Raw genomic sequence first — 20773 nt, 5'->3', positions numbered from 1 at the left:
GCAAGAGTTGACTGTCCAGGAGATTGATAAGGTGACCATTCAAGATAAACCCATGGGCTTTGGGAAAACCTAGCCTAGAATAATGAGCCAGACACTAAAGTGTTTTGTGGCTCATCAAAAAAAAAAAAATGTAGGTAGGCTGGAAATGTATTAGACTGGACCATAGCCCAGTGGTTTTGGGTGAGGAATATTCAGATTGGCTCAAATTGTGGTCAGCACTTTTTCAGAATCAGGAGACTCATTTGACCTGCATACATGGTCTCCCTTACACTGAGGTTCTGAAATAATCCACTCCCCTTCCTTTTTCTCACCCTAGATCTTTGATGTAGAGCGATTCGTTTCATTATATATTATTCGTGCAACATCCTCCTTCGTTTCTAGGCTGGGCACTGACCACGGCACAGTTTATAGAAAGAATTCCCTTAGTTTCTCCTTATCAAAAACCAAAACAAAATGAAACAAACAAAAGTCCTCTGCCTCAATTCCTGTTCTCACTGGAGAGTTTCCTTTTCTCGGTCTCCTACTTTCCTCTGTAGCTGCCCGAGCTGACTGCTCAGGCTGCAGAGGGTCGTGGTCATTGCTGTTACTGTGCTGAGTTTCTTAACCCCTCTCACTTCTAGAACCAGATGATGCTGACCAGAAAGACACCTGGTTTCTCTAATTTGAAAAAGGTACATTATTAAATAAAAGTTCTGCTGTGAACTTTCTAGATTAATTTTGTCATGATTTACCATATCTTCCCCAGCGCCTCTTCCTCCTTAGCTATGGAGGAATTAGGAGGTTCTAGCATCACACTCTTAATCCACTCACCACACAAACTAAACAACTGAGAAACCAAATTTTTAGACTAGCTAGCTTCTCTTTAGCGAAGAGAAGCCCATCGGTATATTTAATAGAAGAGAACAGTGCTGTTAAGCTTGCAATTTCCGAGAATTTTTTTCAAAAGATTTAGTTTTCTTAACTCTACGTAATTTGCTTCCACCAAGTTTTTCTATCAATTTGTTTTGATATCTGTCTTCCACATAAGAGGCTTTCTCTTATGTCTAATAATTCTTGATTATCTGCTCATGATTAACAGTGGAGGGGCTTCCTTATTTTAAGCTTCAGAAACCCCAAATGTCAGTGTTTTTTGGTCTTTCATCTTGGGCTAGTTAGAGTCCCCAGAAAAGAGACTTCCATTCTGCCTGGAGGGAAAGATCTGGCAGCCAAATTCTAGATGCTGTGTTGAAAAAGAGCTTGAATGTCACTCTGTATTCAGCATTTAGTCACTTAATTCCCTTTCTCACTTTGTACCCAAGCTCTCTATTATACAGGGTGTCTCCCAGACTAGCAACCTCGGTTTTACTATCTGCAGACCAGATAGTAGAGTGATTGGCCCCCAGAGAACATTTAGCAATATCTAGAGACATTTTTTATTGTCATGACTGTGGGTATGGGGGGCTGGGTGATACATATAGTGGGTAGAAGGCAAGGGTGCTGTTAAACATCCTGCAGTACATAGAACCACCACCCACTACAAAAAATTACCTCATCCAAAATATCAGTAATGCCAGGGTTGAGAAATCTGGCTCTAGGAAATAGATCTCCAATCTTCTGGTGAGTGTGGGTATGTGCAGTTGACCAGAGGTGTGGAGTAGGGGGAGAGATTTAAGGATCTATTTACTTCTCTAGAACTTTTAACCCACCTCCCTTATTTTAGCCACTCTCTTAACCGAGCTCCAGGTGCACTGTGCTCACAGGCTTGAAGACTATGATGTAAGTCAGTTTTTTCCCTCAGCTTTGTGTTGACTCAGTATTCAAAGCTATCTCTAGTCTGCTAAATTAGTCCATCTATTTTCAAGCTTCCAAATTTTGTTGCTCTTGTCTCTTCTCCTGTTTTCCCTATCAACATGGGCCCTCACCCTTCTTCTGCATTTTTGGGAACAAAACTATATGTATATATTCAATCTGCCATATTAATCCAGAAGCACAAATCTCTATTTCTTGACATAGAGATATGTCCATAGTATATTAAGAGAACAAAAGTAGGTTACAATGTACTTTGGAAAATATGATTCTATTCTTTAAAAAAACCCCACAAAACACAAATCTTCTATAACTTTTCTAATTTCTTTGTACATAGAAAAAATTCTACAAGAATAAGTATAAAAAACCAATAGTCTGGATGGTGGTATGACAGTGAATTTTTACTCTCTTTATGCTTTTTTTATATAGTCAATATTTTACAATGAATACATCTTTCTTTTATAAACAGATGTCAAGAAAAATTGTCAAACACTTGAAGTCATAATGGAACATTAACAGGCCTGCCTGAGGAATTCTATAAGGAATTATGCCTTTATTTGACATACTGTTTACTATTAGGGCCCAAACTCAGTGATGTTATATGTTATAACTTGTTATATTTTTGTCCAGAAGAGATGCAAATTATTTTTGTCTGGTAGAAACTATAAGTCCAAGGTTATGAATTTATTACCTTATAGGTCATTAACCAATTTTGAATCTAACTCAAAAATCACATTTCAACATTCTTTCTTCAGTTCCTGTAAGTAGTCAGTTCGACCAAATGCACTAGTAACTGGCTTTACCATTTTGTTGGTTCTCTCATTAATGAATTAAATAAATCTTTGACACATTTTTATATTTGTGTCAGGATTGTTTCTAGCTTTTTGAAAATTCTATTTTAACACAAATTAAATCATAAAGCTATTTCCAATTTGGGGAAAGAAAGAAAAAAAGTCTAATGACTACCTCACACATGGCAAAGAAAAATAAGTTCTATTGTGAGCCCAACCCCTGACTGCTACCCTGCCTGAGTTCTTTGACAGTGCTTCAATTTGACATTTCTGAGATCTGACTTCTGCACATACCTTTGAACAGCCAGCAATGCTGAGAGATGTGAGGTTAAGGCAATAAATGGCCACTGTTGTAATAAACTCATCCGATAGTTGGGAGCAGTAAGAGACATCCAAGTGTTCCAAGATCTGTGAGCCTTTGCAGAATGCCTGCAAGAAATTCTGAAGTCAAAGGTTTTTTTTCTTTTCCTTAGTCTTTATTCAAATGTTATATGCATCGAGAGCCTTCTTACCCATAGCAGTTTACTTAGTATGCATTTCAGTCCCTGAAATATAGATGTGTTACATCTTGTTGAAAAAAAACCACAAAAAACCACAAACAAACAAAAAACCCAAAAAGATATTCACACAGCAGCTTAACAGCTTAGTAGTATTCAAATTCCTGACAACAGATTTTGGTTTTCTTGAAGTTAGTGCTAATAAAATTTTACCTGCATAATCAGCATCTGTTAGCATTATATTCAGCCAAGTGAATGGATGAAAAGAAATCTGGAGGTGAGAATTAGATGGCAAACACTGTGCTGATAGTATAATGGGAAAGCGCAGTCTTTGGAATCAGGCAGACCTGAGTTGTAATTCCATTTCCACCACCTATTAGTATAGATCTTTCTGAGCCTCATTTTCCTCTTCTTTAAATTAGGGAAAATACCTCAGTATCCACAGGAGATTGGTCCCAGGACCTCCATGTACACCCAAATCCCTTAGTTGGCCCTCTGTATCTGTGGGTTCTGCATCTACCAACTAATATGTACACTCTAGAATTGTTTTGAAATGCCAAAATATTCATCTGAAATTTCTAGGACTAGTAAAGTCCTGGAAATTATTGGAATTTATTCCCTTTATTTCAGTGGTTCTTAATTTTCATTCTCACTTTTCAGTAAAAAAAAGAAAAACAATAGAACTAAGTAATAATTAGAATCCACAAGGAAATAACAGTCAAAAGTTTATAATTCAGGAGTTATACATGAACAAAATGATCCACAAAATAAACCTAACAGTAACTGTTAAAGTATCTGACTAGGTCAAGATGAGTAGAAATTGGAAACCAAGCTTCTAGTTCAAGATACTAATACTGTACTTAGAAGAAAATTCCCTCCCTCAAGTTGTAAGAATTACAACTATCAATATGTGCTCATCACTCTAGAGGTGAAACAGCTCGGATTCTTAGGGTATTAAACTAGAGACCTCAGTAAATGTTTACCCTTAATTGTAGTTATAAGTATTAGGTTTTAGTAACCCTAATGGGTTGTTTGTAAGGCATTCCTTATTTCTATATGAAAATGGGTTCCCAGGACTACATGTCATTTCCTCTCAGAACTAAGAGAAGGACCTAGGCTGTTGGATTGGTTCATGGCCATCAGGATGACTCTGGAGGTACAGCCACCCGTGGGCTTCCTTCCCTCCCACTGATTATGCCAATTTCCCTTCGTTTTAGCCCTAGGAAGATTGGAAATTTTTCAGGAGAGACAGTTAAGCATAGCAGATAAAACTTGAACTGGGTCACAGGTAGAGTGGGGATAAAAGCCTTGCTCTGCTGTTGTGTGGGTTTACTGAAACTGTTTGAGCCACATTGTCTCCTTTAGTAAAATAATAATGATAATATCTCTATCAAAGGACAGTTGTGCAGATGATATGAAATAATACATGTATACCTGATATGGTTCCTAGCACAAAGGAGATTCTCATCTAGCTAGCTATAAAATTTTATATACAGTGTTACTTGAGAGGGAATATAGCGTACTGTTAGTGCTTGACACATAGTAAACACTCAGTAAATGTTAACTATTGTTGAGATTTGCATATGACACCAATAATAATAAAAGTGCATGTTTGTATTGTACTTTGAAGACAACTCAAAGATATTACTTATTTAACTGTAAATCATTATCTTTGCCTGACCACAACAACCAGCAGTGATTCCTTTTTCCTCTGACCTCATGCAGAACTTGTCTTTTTCAACTCATTCGACACTTACAGTACTTGACTGATTCCTGCATTGTGGCTAACTTTGTGTTGAAATCTGTCTTTAGCAACTAAGTGACGTAAAAATTGGAAGGAGCACCTTGTCAGGAAATAGTGAGTTCCGTGTTATTGGAGACAATCAAGTATAAGAGGGCATGCCCACAGTGCGCAGAGGGGAGTCTAGCTTTGAAGGATTGGAATTAGTGGTCTTGAATCTCAGTTCGGACGGAGATAAGATTTTCAATAAGAATGCAATAAGTCTCTCAGAGGTACTGTCTGGAACTCTGCTAGTTTTTTTAATACCCTTTTCACAAGCATCATATTTAGAATACAGTAGATTCTCAATAAATACTAGTTGGTTGATCGATCCTTTATAAGTGTCTTCAAAGATATAAAGAATTCTCTTTTAAGAATACAGGAATTCTTATCTTTCAAGGAGTAGGATAACTTTGTTTTTAACTCAGAGAATGTATAATGTTCAATAAACCAGCAAAAAGGAATATTTAAACTCTAAGAATAATTTATTAAGAGATGAAATGAGCTTTAAAGGGAGATTCGAGGCTCTTAGTGTCTGAAAATCCTTCTTGGTATCATCTCCCTCTCAATGTCTTGACTGCCTGAATCAGTTATGCTTTAAGCTTTTTTTTAAAAGCTCTAATATTCTTTGAAGTTGAACTTTCTTGGAGGTTTAAATTAAACAATAACAAGAAATGATTACAATGTCTGTGATACATTCATGGTAGCATTCTCATCCATGGAAAGTCTGAGGCACAAAGATTGGTGTAAGGCTTTCTGCTTGGCATAAATCAGTACAGATCCAAGAAGTAAGTCAGAACTTTTCCTCTCATATTCATATTTTCCTTTAGAGACATGTAAGTCATAGTAAGTACTTAAGTCTACAAGCATGTTTCAACATAATCACTCATGAAATTCCATTTCTCCCCTACAGATAAGATTATTATATACTTTTCTGGCTCCTGTGGTGTAGAATCATACATGTATCAGTGCTGTTGATATTCTTTTCTTGGAAAGTGGTAGGCTAAGCTTCTTCCAAGTCAAAATCCTTTATGATGAAGATGGAGAGAAAAAGCAAAAAACATCAAGTTTGGCTCCCATCACACATATCAACCAATTTTGCTGTGGGTTAACAATCTTGAAGATAACTCCCAAATCTCTTAGTGAGGTAAATCATTTCTTCTCAGTATCTTCTGAGCTGAGTCAGTGTGGGGCTTAATGGCTGCATTCCTAAATTGGGTATGTAGAGGAGACTTTCACTCACATTTATTGACTGTCACAATAATGTGCTTCTGCCCAAATCCCGATTTAAACCATCTCAACAGGTGGCAGCTCCCAGACTTAGAAAAGTTCACCTCATGTTGCATACTCATGACACCACCTCTTGACTATTTGCCTTGTTAGGTTTGATTAATTCTACCACAGTTCTGTGGGTGTGTTTTTTCTATTGATAATTATGGAAAAATCTTGTACTGTCAAGAAACATTTTCTATAATGAAGACTTTTTGGCTGCCTCAAAGGCTGAAATACAACTTGCACAATTTTAATAAACTAAATTCAGAACTGTAGTTTCTTGTACCTTGTATATTCCATAAGCTGTAGAGCTACACTTCACCAGAGAGAGACTTGTTCCCAAGTCTCAGATCAGGAGGAGTGCTTGTGGCCTGAGAACACTGAGTTGGGAAATCTGGGCCTTACCACCAAAACCAAACTATGTAGAGCCTAAGAACTCCCTTCCTGGTGAGATACATTTCCACCCTCCATGCCAGGGAGATCAGGCTGAGAAAAGCTTAGCTAAGGCCCAACCTTGGAGGCCCATGCTGCTGTTAAATATGGAGAGGACTCTGAAAGGGGAAAAGGGTAAGGCCAAGGCCCCAAACAAGTATTTCCAAAGATACTTTCATGATGAAATTTGTTACCGAATTATATGATGATTTGGGAAATGAACATTAGCTTCAAGGCAGCTCAAATATGGCTTACTCCATGAAGTTTCCCCCAATTCCTCTGGAAGAAATGCCTCTTCCAAATTCCTATAGCTTTTCCAAAAAGTATTTATTTTATTTATTTATTTATTTATTGGTCTTTCTCACTTTCTACTTGTACTGTAGCTATATAATTGTCTTATCTTCTACATTGACTTTAGCTTCTTGAGAGCAGAACCCATATCTAATTTAACTTTGTGGCTTCAATATCTGGCATGCAGAAGAGGTTCAATATGGGAACGTGTCCAAAGGAATGAGCCTCTTAGCACAGGAGTGAGGAGAATGAGCTCCCACAGATCACTCTCAGAGCATTAAGCCCGTCCTTCCTCACACTGTTTAATAACTGTCGGAGGCAGTGTACCATGATGGTTAAGAGCACAGAGGCTGGATCCCACTAGCCTGAGTTCAAATTTTCCCATTTAGGAGTTCTGTGTCTCTAGATAAATTACCCAGCCTCTTGATTCCCCAGTGATCTCATCTGCAACTGGGAATAACATGGTCTTTAACATGGTATACCTACTTCATAGAGTTGTTGGGAGGATTAAGTGAGTTAAGATGAATAAAGTGATTGAACAGTACCTGGCACACAGTAAGCAGTCAATAAGTAGTAGCTGGTACTATTATTTGTATTCACTGCTTCTCTACGGCCATGACTGCCAATATCTAAAATTATGCACACCAAAGTAAAAATATTTTGAGCATATACTTTCAATAAATGTATATTAATGTACTTGTAAATTATATAGACATACAGCTATTTAAATATGCATTATATCTTATCAATTATGTGTTGATGTAAGAAATGCTCAAATCTGTAGAGAATTTTTGTAAGAGTTTATTTGAGCCAAACTGACCACATGCCAGGAAGCAAGATCTCAAATGCTCCAGAGAATGACAGTTTTGCAGTTTCTTTTACACATTTAGAATTAAGGAGGTTGTGTAAGGAAGATTACATGAATGTGGAAGAAAGCAAGGTACAGGAGAGGTAACAAGATTATGTGCTCCTCTGAGAGTAGTTATGCCTTTGAGGGGTCTGAAAAAGAGGATTACTTCTAGCATTTCAAAGGCATGTTTTCTAGATGCATAAGGAAAATGGATAGGGCCTGCTTAAAAACCATTTACTAAGCAAGTTATAGGCCTAGGGTGTGACTACCCACCATGACATGCCCAGTTAGGAATTTATGATCAGATCACCCTGTGAGGCTACTTTCAGTCAGATTTATTACAGAGCCCATTTTTCAACCATACATATAAAAACAAATAAAATGTATGAGATAAAAAAATCTAAATAGAAGTTCTAATTTTTTTTTGTCACACTGAAATAGATTTTCTGATTCATTTGCCAAAGTAAATGCTTTCTCTGGAGACACCTACTCAACAGTACACCTTTGGTTGTCAGTAAACTTTGACGACTTACTGGCTGTGCAGACCCTGGATATTTGATGAAAACAAGTGGATTACTTTTAAAATATGTGCTGTGCATAAAAAGACATCAAATGTGGGAAAGTTAAAGAACAGAAAGGGTAAGTAGTGAAAAAGAACGTGCATTGGAAAGAAGACTAGGAAAAGAATGGAACAAAATATATTTGAATCATATTTTATAATTAGGATCTGTTGGGGGAAAAATCCAGAATCATTGCAGGCTTTAGACTTTATCTCCAAAATAAAAATGAGCCAGGGTTGGACTACCCAAAGATCGATCAAATATTTTTCTTGTGGCCTGTGGCATAATCCATATTTTCCATTTTTCTAAGATAAGTAAAAAAAACAGGTGTCCAGCAGCCTAATTACCTGGCACTCCTCCAAGGGCCTCTGAGGGACAAGAAGGTCATGGAAATTATGTAAGCTGTATTAACCAGCCTGAAGGAGTTGATGGGTTTCTATTTGCACAGTTAGCCACCCCACTTTTTCTCTTTCTCATTCTTTCCCAAGAAAATGGCAGCACAGAACTTTTACTCTAAGGACAAAATCACACCGTCCTTTCATGACCCCTTCCATTTAAGAATCTCTAGGAAATAATGAGCTCATGAACCATCAGTGCTGCTTTGATCTTTCATTTGGGGACGTATGAAATAAGAGGTGATATCAAGAGAGGTACCGGTCTAGTAGAAAAGCAAAGGGCCTGAAATCAGAAGTTATGTCTGTGACCTTGAGCAATTTACTTAACCTGGAGTTTCCTCATCTAAAGGGGGATGAAAACAGCTGTCTGCCATCTCACAGGCTTATTGGAAGTGTATACTCCAAAAGCACTTGGCCGACATAACACCCTACGCAAATGCTTTTGTCAGCAGTGGAAACAGAAACCCTGGAACAATCTCATAGTTTAAAACCTGAGAATACCACTTCACCACCTTCAACATGCTGAAGACTTTGGAATGAGGAAATACCATGCACAAAATTTAACGAATCTGATAAGAGAAGGTTATTAGGAGTCATAACATGGAGAAATCATAGCTCCTGTGATACATACCACAGTGACTCAGTTCGTGTCAGGTGAGGCACAGTGAGCAAAGCCCGGGCTTGTTGCATAAAAGATCAAAAACAGACTGGCCATTTAGGTTTAAGAAGCAAAAGAAGCATAAAGTCATACTCTTGTAGGAAAGTAGGATTCTGCTGTTTGTTTTTCCTTTTTTTTTTCCTTCAGACAAGCTGACAGGTTTTATTTAACTCTTGGCAAATTTCATCTTACATAGGATAAACTAATGTTCCAGGGGCAGTTTAAAGGCTGGGAGAGGCCTCCAAAGGATTATCTTCCTTTTAACACATTCTCTTTAGAGTTGTTCTCTATGGATGCTCAACATGAAAATAACAGATGTGCACATTCTTTCAGTGAGTCCATCAATGCTTCAGTTGTCCGAGAATGGTTCTCTCCAACGGGAGTGGGCAAGAAGCCAGGACTGGGGTGGGGTGTTCTTAGAGTCAGCTGTTTATCAGCCAAGAAAACATGGTACCCATGAATCCAGTATCAGAGCCTTACAGACTGTGGGAAAATGACAAACTGTCAAATCCCACATCCTTTGAAGTTGAACAAATTTCTAATCCTACTGAATTGCCTCTGCAATTGGAAACACAGTAGTATGTGAAGCAACGGAGAATAGCCAGCTTATTTCTTTTGCTCACAGCCTTTTTTTTTTTTTAATCTTCACCCGAGGATATTTTTTCCATTCCTATTCAGACAGAGTGGAAGGGGGAGAGAGAGATAGAAACATCGATGTGAGACAGCACCCCAACCAGGGCCCGGGATCGAGCCTGCAACTGAGATATGTGTCCTTGGCTGGAATTGAACCCAGGACCCTTCAGCCTAAGGGCCGATGCTTTAACCACTGAGCCAGACTGGCTAGGGCTTGCTCACAGCCTTTGAAGAGAAAATAATGCCTAGGTATCTTAGTAGGAGTTTGTCTGTGATCCTCAGTTGATTCTAGGTACCTTGGGTCTCTTAATGGTATGTTGTTCTATTATAAATTCTAGGAGGCCATTCTTGGCATGAATTGCACAGATTTCTGTAACAAAGCTCTTATTGTTTCAAGTTTTGTGGGAGTTGCTTTTTCCATTAGATACCAGATACTCACTTCTTAATTCTACCAGAGGAATTCCTTAGTTCCCTCTATCAAGACCCTGTAAAATTATTCTGAACCTGGGATCTTCTGGGATCTTTATCACAGACAGTTTAGTCAATTAATTCCTAATAGTAATTCTTTACTGGGTAGGGTAAAGAATTTTCCTGAGCAGTATGGCCAAGAGATAAAGTATCCAGACATCTGGATGTCCCATCTCCCCACACAGGAGATTTCAGAGCTTCCACTACCCCAAAGGCCAAGGATTAAGGCCATTTTGGAAAGGGATCCTATGTGTGTTGCTTTAACTATCCCTGGAGAAGAGGTGGAGTTATTGAAATCCCATGCTTTGATAATTCTCGAATGATTTAATCTTGGAAACCAAGTAGAAATTAGTGTTGGTTTAAAAAAAAAAAAATTTTGCCATGTGGACCCATCCTTGACATTATAAGTCAGGGTGTGATTCAAAGGGCTCTAAAATCAATTTTGATTAAGCACTAGGAGGTGGAGTCTTATCAACTGATGAACATGAGTGATGAGAGTCTTGCATAAACAACATTTTATAACTAGTCAGAAAGTTCAGTGATTCAAAGTGACAGTTTAAGATTAGAAAAGAGTCTCTGGAGAGTAATCCAGTTGTTGCTGTTCGGGCAAGAATGAATCCAGCTCTTCTTACACTCGAGAGAGAAACATCCAGAACAGACTGGCCATAGGCCGTTCTTGAGAAAGAAGACTCAGATGGGACTGTTGCTGAGTGAGGTGGATGCTCCTGGGCCTTTCTGCTGTGACTGTTCATGTAGATATTCCATACTAATTATAAGGGTTTCAGTTTTATAGTGCAGAATATAGGACTGAGATCCCTGAACCCTCAGTCCCCATCTGAACTTAGCCTGGAGCAGACCCACATCTACAGAACCGACTTACTGAGCAGCCCTGGCTCAGGCTGAAAGCCATGTGAACAGCAATGACTCTTGCTCTGCTGTTCTCCCAGCTATGAGGTGGCTCATGGTTTGCCCCACACAGGCACCCTTCCTTACTCCTCGATCTATCTGCTCTACTTCCCTTTCTATTTGTAAGTCAAGATAAATCTGTTACTAGATTAAAGATAACCAAAAAGCAAAAGTTTGTGACCTGAGAATGGATAAGAGAGGTTAAAACACACTGAAGATTAAATGAACTTGTCATCTTGTGTCCAAGCAGTTAAGGCAAGATTGAGGGTCTCAAAAATGAGGGGACCCTGAAAGAACAATGAGGGAAATGGAGGTTCTAGCATCTCTGCTGATGCTTATACCTCATAAACAAAAGTTGTCAGATACCTTTGTGATCATCAGAGAACATGACACTAACCTAGGCTACAAATAGGCTCTTAAAATTCCTCAGTGATGCCATTTGCAAGATATCGATAAACCGGCTTGTGAAGAATATAAGCCACAAGCTCGACAGAATAAACAGAAAAGAGTGGATGAGGCTGAGCCTCCACCGCATACCTCTTATTTCTCTTATGTAGTTATCAATATACCCACTGCATTCTGGTTGCAGGCTTTACAAAACAGATATCCATGTCTGTTAGAGATACTTTTTCATAATAAATGATAAGAGGAGGCCATGTTTGGGTTTGAAGAACAGGGACAGCCTTCAGATTACCTGTAAGTAGAGTAAAAACAGTAACAAATTCCAACAGAGCTCCCTTAGCTTGCCTGCAGCCACCACAAGCCTTTGGAGAGAGTGGGAGAAGGAATGCTTAAAAGACTCTCGTAAGAGTAGAGGGGTGCAGAGAGCTCAGAGGAAGCACAGAGAAAATCACAGGAAGAGAAAGTGCCACAATAAAGGCCAAAACGCTGAATAGGACTTGGGAGTTCTTAGCCCTGCTACATGACTTGGCTGTGGAAAAGGGCTTGGAGATGAGGGTGCGACTCCTGGGCAGCCAAGTCAGATGCAAGCAGATCATCTTTAAACCATGTCTCCACCCGTCTCCATCCAAACTATCAAGTTTCATGGATTTTGCTATCTAAAAGTTCTCCATTGCATTCCCTTCTCTCCAACCTCACTGTTGCTGCCCTTGTTCAGGCTGCCATCCTCTCTCCCTTGGACGATAACAAAACCTCTTATATTACCTTTAATCTAGATAGCTGCCCTCTCTCCCCATTGCCCTTATATCTAACTCACTTTAATAAAACCTATGCTGGATTAAGTACCTCTCTGAATCTTTCCATAGCTTCCTCTATTGCACTGTAATGGCTAGAATTGATACTGTGGAATCAGACATTGTGTACCCTATCTCATGTGCGTGTTTCATGACTTGGGGCAAGGTTCTTAATCTCTTTGAACCTCTGTTTTCTTCTCTGTAAAATGGGATTAAAGGTATTACCTGCCTTATAAGGTAGGTAATTAATACATGGAAATACTTAAAACAGTGCCTGGAATGTAGTACATGCTAGATTAATGTTAGCTAACAATCACCAAATGCTATTGTATTTTCCTGTTTATAAGTCTGCCTATCTCACTAGACCTAAACTCATCATTTAAAAAGAATTTTTTTAGAATGGTTTCTGTTTCTAAAAAACAGATTATCTCAGTGTCTACTACATAGAAAGTCCAGACCAAATGTTTTTAATCACTGAACAAGATGTCACATTTTCACAAAATTAATTAATCTGAATGAGACAGTTTGAATATTGTCTTAAATGAGTCATGGAGTTATTAATCTATATTGAACTTAATCATCTGTTTTTTCCAACTTGGTTATTGTAGATAATATCCTACTGTTGTACTAAGAAAGCTTAAGAATATTTCTGAATGGACATGACCAAAGTACCTGAACTCTGTGGCAGCCACAGGCCCCACTTATAGAAGCATAACCAGCCCAGCAGGCTGCATACTGCAGAGAGTTCAAAGAGCGGAAGCTCGTGACAGCCAAGGTGCAGTGCCCACCACCACTGGCAGCCTACCTGCCCAGCCCTCCGCTCCTGGCTCCTGAGCCCTCTAGTTCCTGGCTTCATTCCTGGTCTCTCAACATCTGATTCAGAGCCTACTCTACATTTGTCATCCCTTTTGGATACTATTGATTCAGCCAGAATCCATGGGTCCAAAAGTACTGTTCTAGACTTCCAGTTTCAAGTCTGTTATGAGAGTGTGGGACTTACCACTTCCATCCTCAAAATAAGGAAAAAGCTGAGAAAACTGAAAATCAACAACTTTTACTTGATTCATCAGATAATTGAGGTCACAAAGCAAACTGCCACCATGAGAACTGGAGAAACAGGCAAATACAGAGAATCAGGGCTTATTAGGAGCAGTAGCCTGAGGCTGGAGCCAGTGTTAGAAAGAACATTTAAAGGGTAATTGACTAGCTGCTAGAGACTGAGTGAACTAGCTTGAGAGAAAAATTCCTGAGAGCCCGCCTTAGATTGGGTCCCTATACTTTTGTGAGTTTTACTTCCTGGTGGCCTGTTAAGTTCTCAGGGTGAATATCAGAGAAAAATCCCCTCCTGCTTCCTGCAAAGGGAGGGGGAAAGTACTATTTTGAAATACCCCCAAAGTATCTGTTCTTATTAACAAAGTTCTGCTATCTAGGAAAACTATTTACCAGAGCCTAATCAACATGGGTTTTATGAGAGCCAGTCTAAAAGAGGTAAGGGAAATACCCAACTCCAGCCCCCTCTGACATTCCTCTCTTACCTAAGTATAGCAGAAGGTGGGGAGAAGAGTGAAGGAGCACTTGTAAAGATCACTGTCCTGGGGCACAGGCCCTTTAAAAGACTGAAACCTAATCACATGACTATGGAATGCCCCCACCCCCACACCCTACCAGTACACAAATAATGTTCCTGTATAATAACACCTTAGCAAAACGGTTAGAAATCATGCACAATGGAATTCAGCTGACCACAATGGAATTAAACTAGAAATCAGTAACAAAGATAGCTAGAAAATCCTAAGATATTTAGAGGTTAAACAACACACTTCTAAATAAAAGATGGGCCAAAGAAAGAGTCTTGAGAAATTTTTAGATATTTTGAACTAAATGAAAATAAAACATCAAAATTTATGGGATGCAATGAAGAGAGTGTTTACAGGGAAATTCATAACACTGAGTACATATACTAGAAAAGAAGAAAGATCTAAAATCAGTAACCAAAGCTTCCATCTTAGGAAACTAGAAAAAACAGAGCAAATTAAGTCCAAAGCAAGCAGAAAAAAAAGAATAAAAACTAGAGCAGAAATCAATGACATTGAAAGTAGGAAAACAATAGGGAAAATCAGCTACACTAAAAGCTGGTTATTGGAAAAGATAGTAAAATTGATAAACCTCTATAGCCAGCCTACCCAAGAGAAAAAGAGAAGACACAATTACTTGAATCAGAAATGAAAGAGGGCTCATCACCACTGATCCCATAGACATTAAAAGGCTAATAAAGAAATAATATACGCAGCTTTATGCCTACAAATTTAATAACCTAGATGAAATGGACCAATTCTTTGAAAGAAACAATCTACCAAAACTCACATAAGAAGAAATAAATCATCTAAATAGGCCTATACCTACTAAAAAAATAGAATCAACAATCAACCTTCTAAAACAGCGATTTTCAACCAATGTGCCTTAACAGGTGCACTGGTATACCGCAAGAATTTTTAAAACACGTAATACCTAACTATTTCATCAAGGGCACCAGCCTCTTTTCCTTTAGGCTGTCAAATAAAAAATGACAACAGCTAACACAACAATAGCTGTCTGGTGTGAATGAATCAGAATTATACCTATTTTTTTGATCGACAGTTTTTGGTGTACCACACAATTTTAATAGTAATTTGTTTATGTGTGCAGTGAGATGAAAAAGGTTGAAAATTGCTGTTCTAAAAGAAAAAGCACCAGGCCCACATGGCTTCACCAGTAAATTCTACCAAATATTTAAGAGAGAAATTGCACCAATTGTCTACAATCTGTCCCAGAAAATAGAGGCAGAGGGAACACTTCCTAACTTGTTTTATGATACCAGCACTACCCTAATATCAAAAAACAACAACATAGACACAAAGAAAGGAAAGTTACCATGAGACCAATATCTCTCATGAACAAAGATGCAAACATCCTCAATAAAATATTAGCATATCGAATCCAACAATAAACACATAAAAATAGCTATACTTCACAACCAAGTGAAATTTATTCCAAGTATGCAAGGCTAGTTCAAAATTTTGAAAATGAATTGATCTAATCCATCACATCAGTAGGCAAAAGAACAAAAACCATATGATTATATCAATAGATGCAGAATTTCATTTGACAAAATCCAACACCCATTCATGATAAAACTCTCAGCAAACTAGAAATAAAGGGGAACTTTCTCATCTGGATTAAGAACATTAACAAGAAACCTACTGCTAACCCTATACTTAATGGTGAGAAACTAGGTGATTTCCCCTAAGCTAGGGTAAATGGCAAGGATGTCCTCCCTAGCCACTCCTATTTAACTTCATACTGGAAGTCCTAACTAATACAATAAGACAAGAAGTATAAATAAAAGGTATACAGATTAGGAAGAAAGCAAGTTGCCTTTAGCTTGCAGATGGTAGGATCATTATGTAGAAAATTGCAAAGAATCAACGGCAACGAAAAGGCAGACCACTAACTTGTGAAACTAACAGGCATTTATAGCCAAGTTGCAGGATATAAAATTAATATATAAAAAGGAATGTTCCATCTGCCCATTTTGGCCCCATAGACTCTCCAAGATTTGACCAGCCTATGCATATATGTGTGGGAGGTGAGAGGGCTTAAACAGAGGGGCCTGCATTTGTGTAATACTAATAAAATGCATAATGTTAGGAGATGAACAGAAGTAGATATGGACTCAGGCTCAAAAACGATGAAAAACACTCCTATCTGGGGCTGAGGACACATGTAAGTTGCTATAAGCAAATAGCGTTAATTAAGTGCCTAAGTGTGTATATCAATATTCTAAGTATTATATTAACTGGGATGCTGCAAAATAGATTTACTATCATAATCCAAATGAAAAACAACGAGCCATTTTCTTTTTACCTGGTTTATTCTCTTATACTGTTTTCAAAAATAATAGCAATATTTACTTAGTGTTATAGAATTTTTAAAACCTCTTACATACATAAATTTACTTAGTCAATTATAATTTAGGTGCCTCTGAAAAAGGCTTTGGTTCATTTTTAGGAGTAAAAATTAGTATGTTATTTCTTCCAAGAGCATATTCTAACCTATTTCCTTACCCTCAGAAGCAAGTTGGCTGTTGAGATAACCTGTTTTCTGACTGTGTTTAAGTGAAATAAATTTTCGAACTTCTATACTAAAAATGTTTATTTTTTATTTACTAGTATATGTTAGTTCTTTTCTTAAATATAATAATAATAGTAATAGGTAATATTCATTGCCTATTAACTTTGCCTATTCATTGCCTGAACACTTAACTTTGTTCAGGAACCATACTAATTACTTCAATATTTTATATCATTTAATCCCACAACAAAAAGACTTTTATTTTTACACCGGTTTTTACAACTGAGGAATATAAGGCTCAGAAAAGGAGCCTTGCCCAAAGTCATACATCTTGACAGAGCCAAAATTAGGAAGTTCTGTCAGGCTCTAGAGCAGATGTTGCAAAGTACCATTTTACATGTGAGTCAAATCTGGTGTCACCTGTTTTTGTATGGCCCACAATCTGAGAATGGTTTTTACATTTTTTAATGGTTTGAAAAAATCAAAAGAAGAATAATATTTCATGACATGTGAAAATTACATTAGATTCAAATTTTTTGTCCCTAAAGTTTTATTGGAAAACAGGCACTCTCATTTGTTTACATGTTGTCTATAGATATTGTTTAAAATAGCAAAGTTGAGTAGTTATAACAGAAACTGTATGGCCTACAAAGCCTAAAATATAAACTATCTAGCCTTTATAGGAAAACTTAACAGAAGAGTACCACAAAGAGCTGACCCTTGCTCTAGCAGGAGCAATGAAATGTGATGCTAAGTGAATTGCTTAAAATGATGTGACCATGTAAGAGGCAGAATCAGGATAAAAATTAGGACTTTTGATTGCTAGGCCCACATTCCTAATATGATAGCATTGCCTTTGCTATCAGAGAGCTAATCCACACACTTCCATAGGTAAAGAGTCTTGTCATTTACATGGATATTTTTTAAAATTAAAATATAAACAAAAAGATAATTTTTAACTAATTTTTATTATTTGCCTTGACTATTAACCACCATTTATTTGGAAAGCCTAGAAATATGTAATCTTATAATATCTCTATACACAATTTGGGCATAATAAATATACAGACACATTGATATATGTGTGCGGTCTAATGTAAATTAAGATGTGTACATATATTTAATTTAATCACATATACTAGACATACAGATAATACATTTATATACCTTTATATTTAAACATATAACCTAACATACAATAAACCCTGTACACATTTCATTTGCACACACATACTACACATGGGTATACATTACATATATTTTATACATAAACACACATATGTACATTTTTCACTGCATACACACATGTAAGTCCTTGTGGTGGGTCACAGCTCACCTTGACTTTTCCCTCTCTGATGCCCTTTCTTAACCAACTACCTCAACCTACCAACACTGAAATAACTTTTTAAAAATTGTCTATCTGCAAAGGTTTTCACTTACAAATAACCTGAACAAAAATGTACACATGCATATGTATGAATATTACATTAATGTATTTGTAGCACACTACATTCCTCAGAATGGAATGAGAAATATAACCTAGATTAAGGGAGTAGAAAAAGCAACCAGAGTGCGTAATTGGATTTATTCCATTGTTCTGTCCAAACAATAAGACTGGACTTGCAATTTATCTGTATTGTGACATCCCAATTAAACCAGTTCTTTTGCCAAACTTGAGTCTGTTATTTAATTAAATTTATAAAATGCTCAAGGAAAAGGTTTCTTGAGAAATGCTCAATTATGACTGTATCAAGCACCTCTTGCAAAATGTGTTGTCTTTCAAGAGCACCAAATAGTTTTAAACGTGATCATGTGTTGTGGTTTTCAGTAAAACACTAAAATGAGGTAATTTTTTTTTCTTATGTTTGACTCTTGCAAAACTTAACCAGAGTAAAAATGTTTACTTCCTCATTTTTCACATTAAGTCATTATGTAAAATATAAGTTTTCAATGTCTTATGCTAAAAAGAGAATCTCCTATAGTTCTACCTTTTATAAGTAACAAGAAAAAGAATTCCTGGTTAATTGTGGATAATTCAAACATCTCACTTTAATCATCTCACTTTACTCCCTTCCCCTCTCTTTTGTAATCTAGTTAAGGAATTGTGGAATTGACTTGCGTATCACTTTCTCCCCTCCCCCCTCCTTTGTCTTGTTTCTTTGGGGAGTTAATAATTGGGCTGCAGGAGGCACAGAGGAAAAAGATTACCATGTGCCCAGAAGTGTGAACCTTGGAAGGGGTAAAACTGGATAAAAGCCATCACACACACTCTCTCTCTCTCTCCAAAAGCAAGAAGAAGAGGGATAAGAGAGAGAAAATTTTTGTGAGCTTGAACAGAACAGCTGATGGTGTGCTACTAATAATTAAATAATTCTATATTTCTATGCTCCTGTATTCCAATTTTTTATCTTTTAGATCACTGAAAATAAATATACACCAATTTTTAAAAAGATTACATTTTTAATTTTTATTAGTTAATCCTCACCAGAGGATATTTTTTCCATTGATTTTTAGAGAGAGTGGAAGGGAGGGAGGGAAGGGGGGGAGAGAGAGAGAGAGGGAGAAAAGAGAGAGAGAGAGATATGTGAGATGTGAGAGAGACACATCAATTGGTTGCCTTCTGAAAGTGCCCTGCCCGGGGCTGGGGAACCAACCTGCAACCCAGGTATGTGCCCTTGACTGGGAATCAAACCTGAGAGCCTGCGGTGTGCGGGCCAGTGCTCTAACCACTGACGCATGCCAGCCAGGGCGAAAGATTACATTTTTTAAAGCTATGCTAAACTCAGCTGTGTGGTCATATAGTTAGCATATGGGTAAATGCTCTAATCTAAAATCTCAGAGTGCCTAAAAATAGGGTAATTTTCAAGTTCTAAAGAGTGAAAATAAAAATGCCTAGAATCCATAGTCTCAAAAGAGAAATGGCAAAAAGTGCTGGCTTCCTGATACTTAGCCTCAGCCTTTGATCAGCACTCTCTCATCCCAAGGAGCAATTTAAAAATTAGTAAGTGATGGATATTAAGAGGCTATTTCAACACTATGGTGGATTTCAGTACTTCTGAATGATTCATAGTTATTGGTCAAATGTAACTGATTACTATCTAAGAAATATAATTCAATATTAGAAATATTAGTATTTAACTGTTTTATTTTAATAACCTTTGCTTTATCACCTTGTCAAAGACCTTTTGAAAGCCTGACTAGATCATATTCAGGGATAAAGTTTTGTGTAAATGCATGTTTAATCCTTAAATGAACCGCAATAGTTAAATCATGGTTTAACCTCAGAGGAAACTTTTGGCTTTTTCTCCTAGTAGGTTACATGCCTCTAAATGTTTTGTAACCCTTTTTGTTCTTGTAGAGTTACAATGTTGTGGTATATGGAAGTTGTTGAATTCTCTGTGATCTTTGTTTTGAAGGATAGTGTCTATTCTTTTTAATTCTTTATATAATTGAATATACTAGGAAGCACATTTGTTAGGAACTTCTTAGAACCTTAGTACCCAGGGTCTGAAATTGGGAGAAATTGATATTGCTTGACACTAATGCCCCTTAAAGAAGATTTCTTAATGGTGTTACATTTTCCCCCTAAGTAACATTACATTGTCCAGACACAATGAAATATAGGAAAAATAATTTGAAAACAATTTTCCCCACTAAGCCATATTGCCAATGAACCATTTAGAAGAGCAGTCCTCCATTTCTACTCTTTATTTTCGTAAAACTGTAGAATTATATGCTAAAGTCTACAGCACTGTTTGACCTGGCGCCCTCTATATCTCACCAGTTTATATAATATTTTAACACTCTCCTATTAATCATGTTAGAACTTCTTATAAAGTCCATTGCAAACTCATGGAAGACAACTTCAAGTTTTCCATGCTCTGTGGACTTGTCAGTTATCACTTGTGGGATAAATCCTTTCACCTCAATAAGAAAGTTTCTTTATTTCTTTGAATTATTTTTCCTAGTTTAACCCCAGGTCTTCATAAATCGTAGAGATTTTGAACTCTCAGGAAACTTTATATGGAGCTTCCAGTGTGTTTAACAGTTTGCCCATTTCTAGGTTATTGGTTCCCTTTAAAAATGTTACCTTCTATGATTTACTATTAGGTAATCAGATTTTATCTTACTTTAATACATATATAACCTATG

At 37.2% G+C, this 20773-nt stretch overlaps 2 protein-coding genes across 3 annotated transcripts in view; one reads left to right on the top strand and one right to left on the bottom strand.

The window, feature by feature from the left end:
* Positions 1–20773, bottom strand: part of FBXL13 (F-box and leucine rich repeat protein 13) — a 253394-nt gene that overhangs the window by 11902 nt on the left and 220719 nt on the right. The window contains 1 exon segment of the mRNA XM_087821113.1: positions 2871–3005. Within this exon segment, the coding sequence (XP_087677239.1) occupies positions 2871–3005 (135 nt within the window).
* FAM185A (family with sequence similarity 185 member A) overlaps positions 1–20773 on the top strand; it is an 88447-nt gene that overhangs the window by 66884 nt on the left and 790 nt on the right. The window contains exon 9 of one of the 2 annotated variants that reach the window (XM_087821111.1): positions 18789–18919. The exons of the other annotated variant lie outside the window; for it this stretch is intronic. Within the exon in view, the coding sequence (XP_087677237.1) occupies positions 18789–18874 (86 nt within the window). The 3' untranslated portion in view covers positions 18875–18919. Of the gene's footprint in view, positions 1–18788; positions 18920–20773 lie in introns of those variants that run through there. 2 annotated transcript variants of the gene reach the window in all.

The sequence above is a fragment of the Miniopterus natalensis genome, chromosome 10, assembly GCF_054644295.1.
Source record: "Miniopterus natalensis isolate mMinNat1 chromosome 10, mMinNat1.hap1, whole genome shotgun sequence".
Lineage (NCBI taxonomy): Eukaryota > Metazoa > Chordata > Mammalia > Chiroptera > Miniopteridae > Miniopterus > Miniopterus natalensis.
The sequence above is the reverse complement of the archived record's forward strand: the minus strand, read 5'-3'. Positions and strand labels throughout refer to the sequence as shown.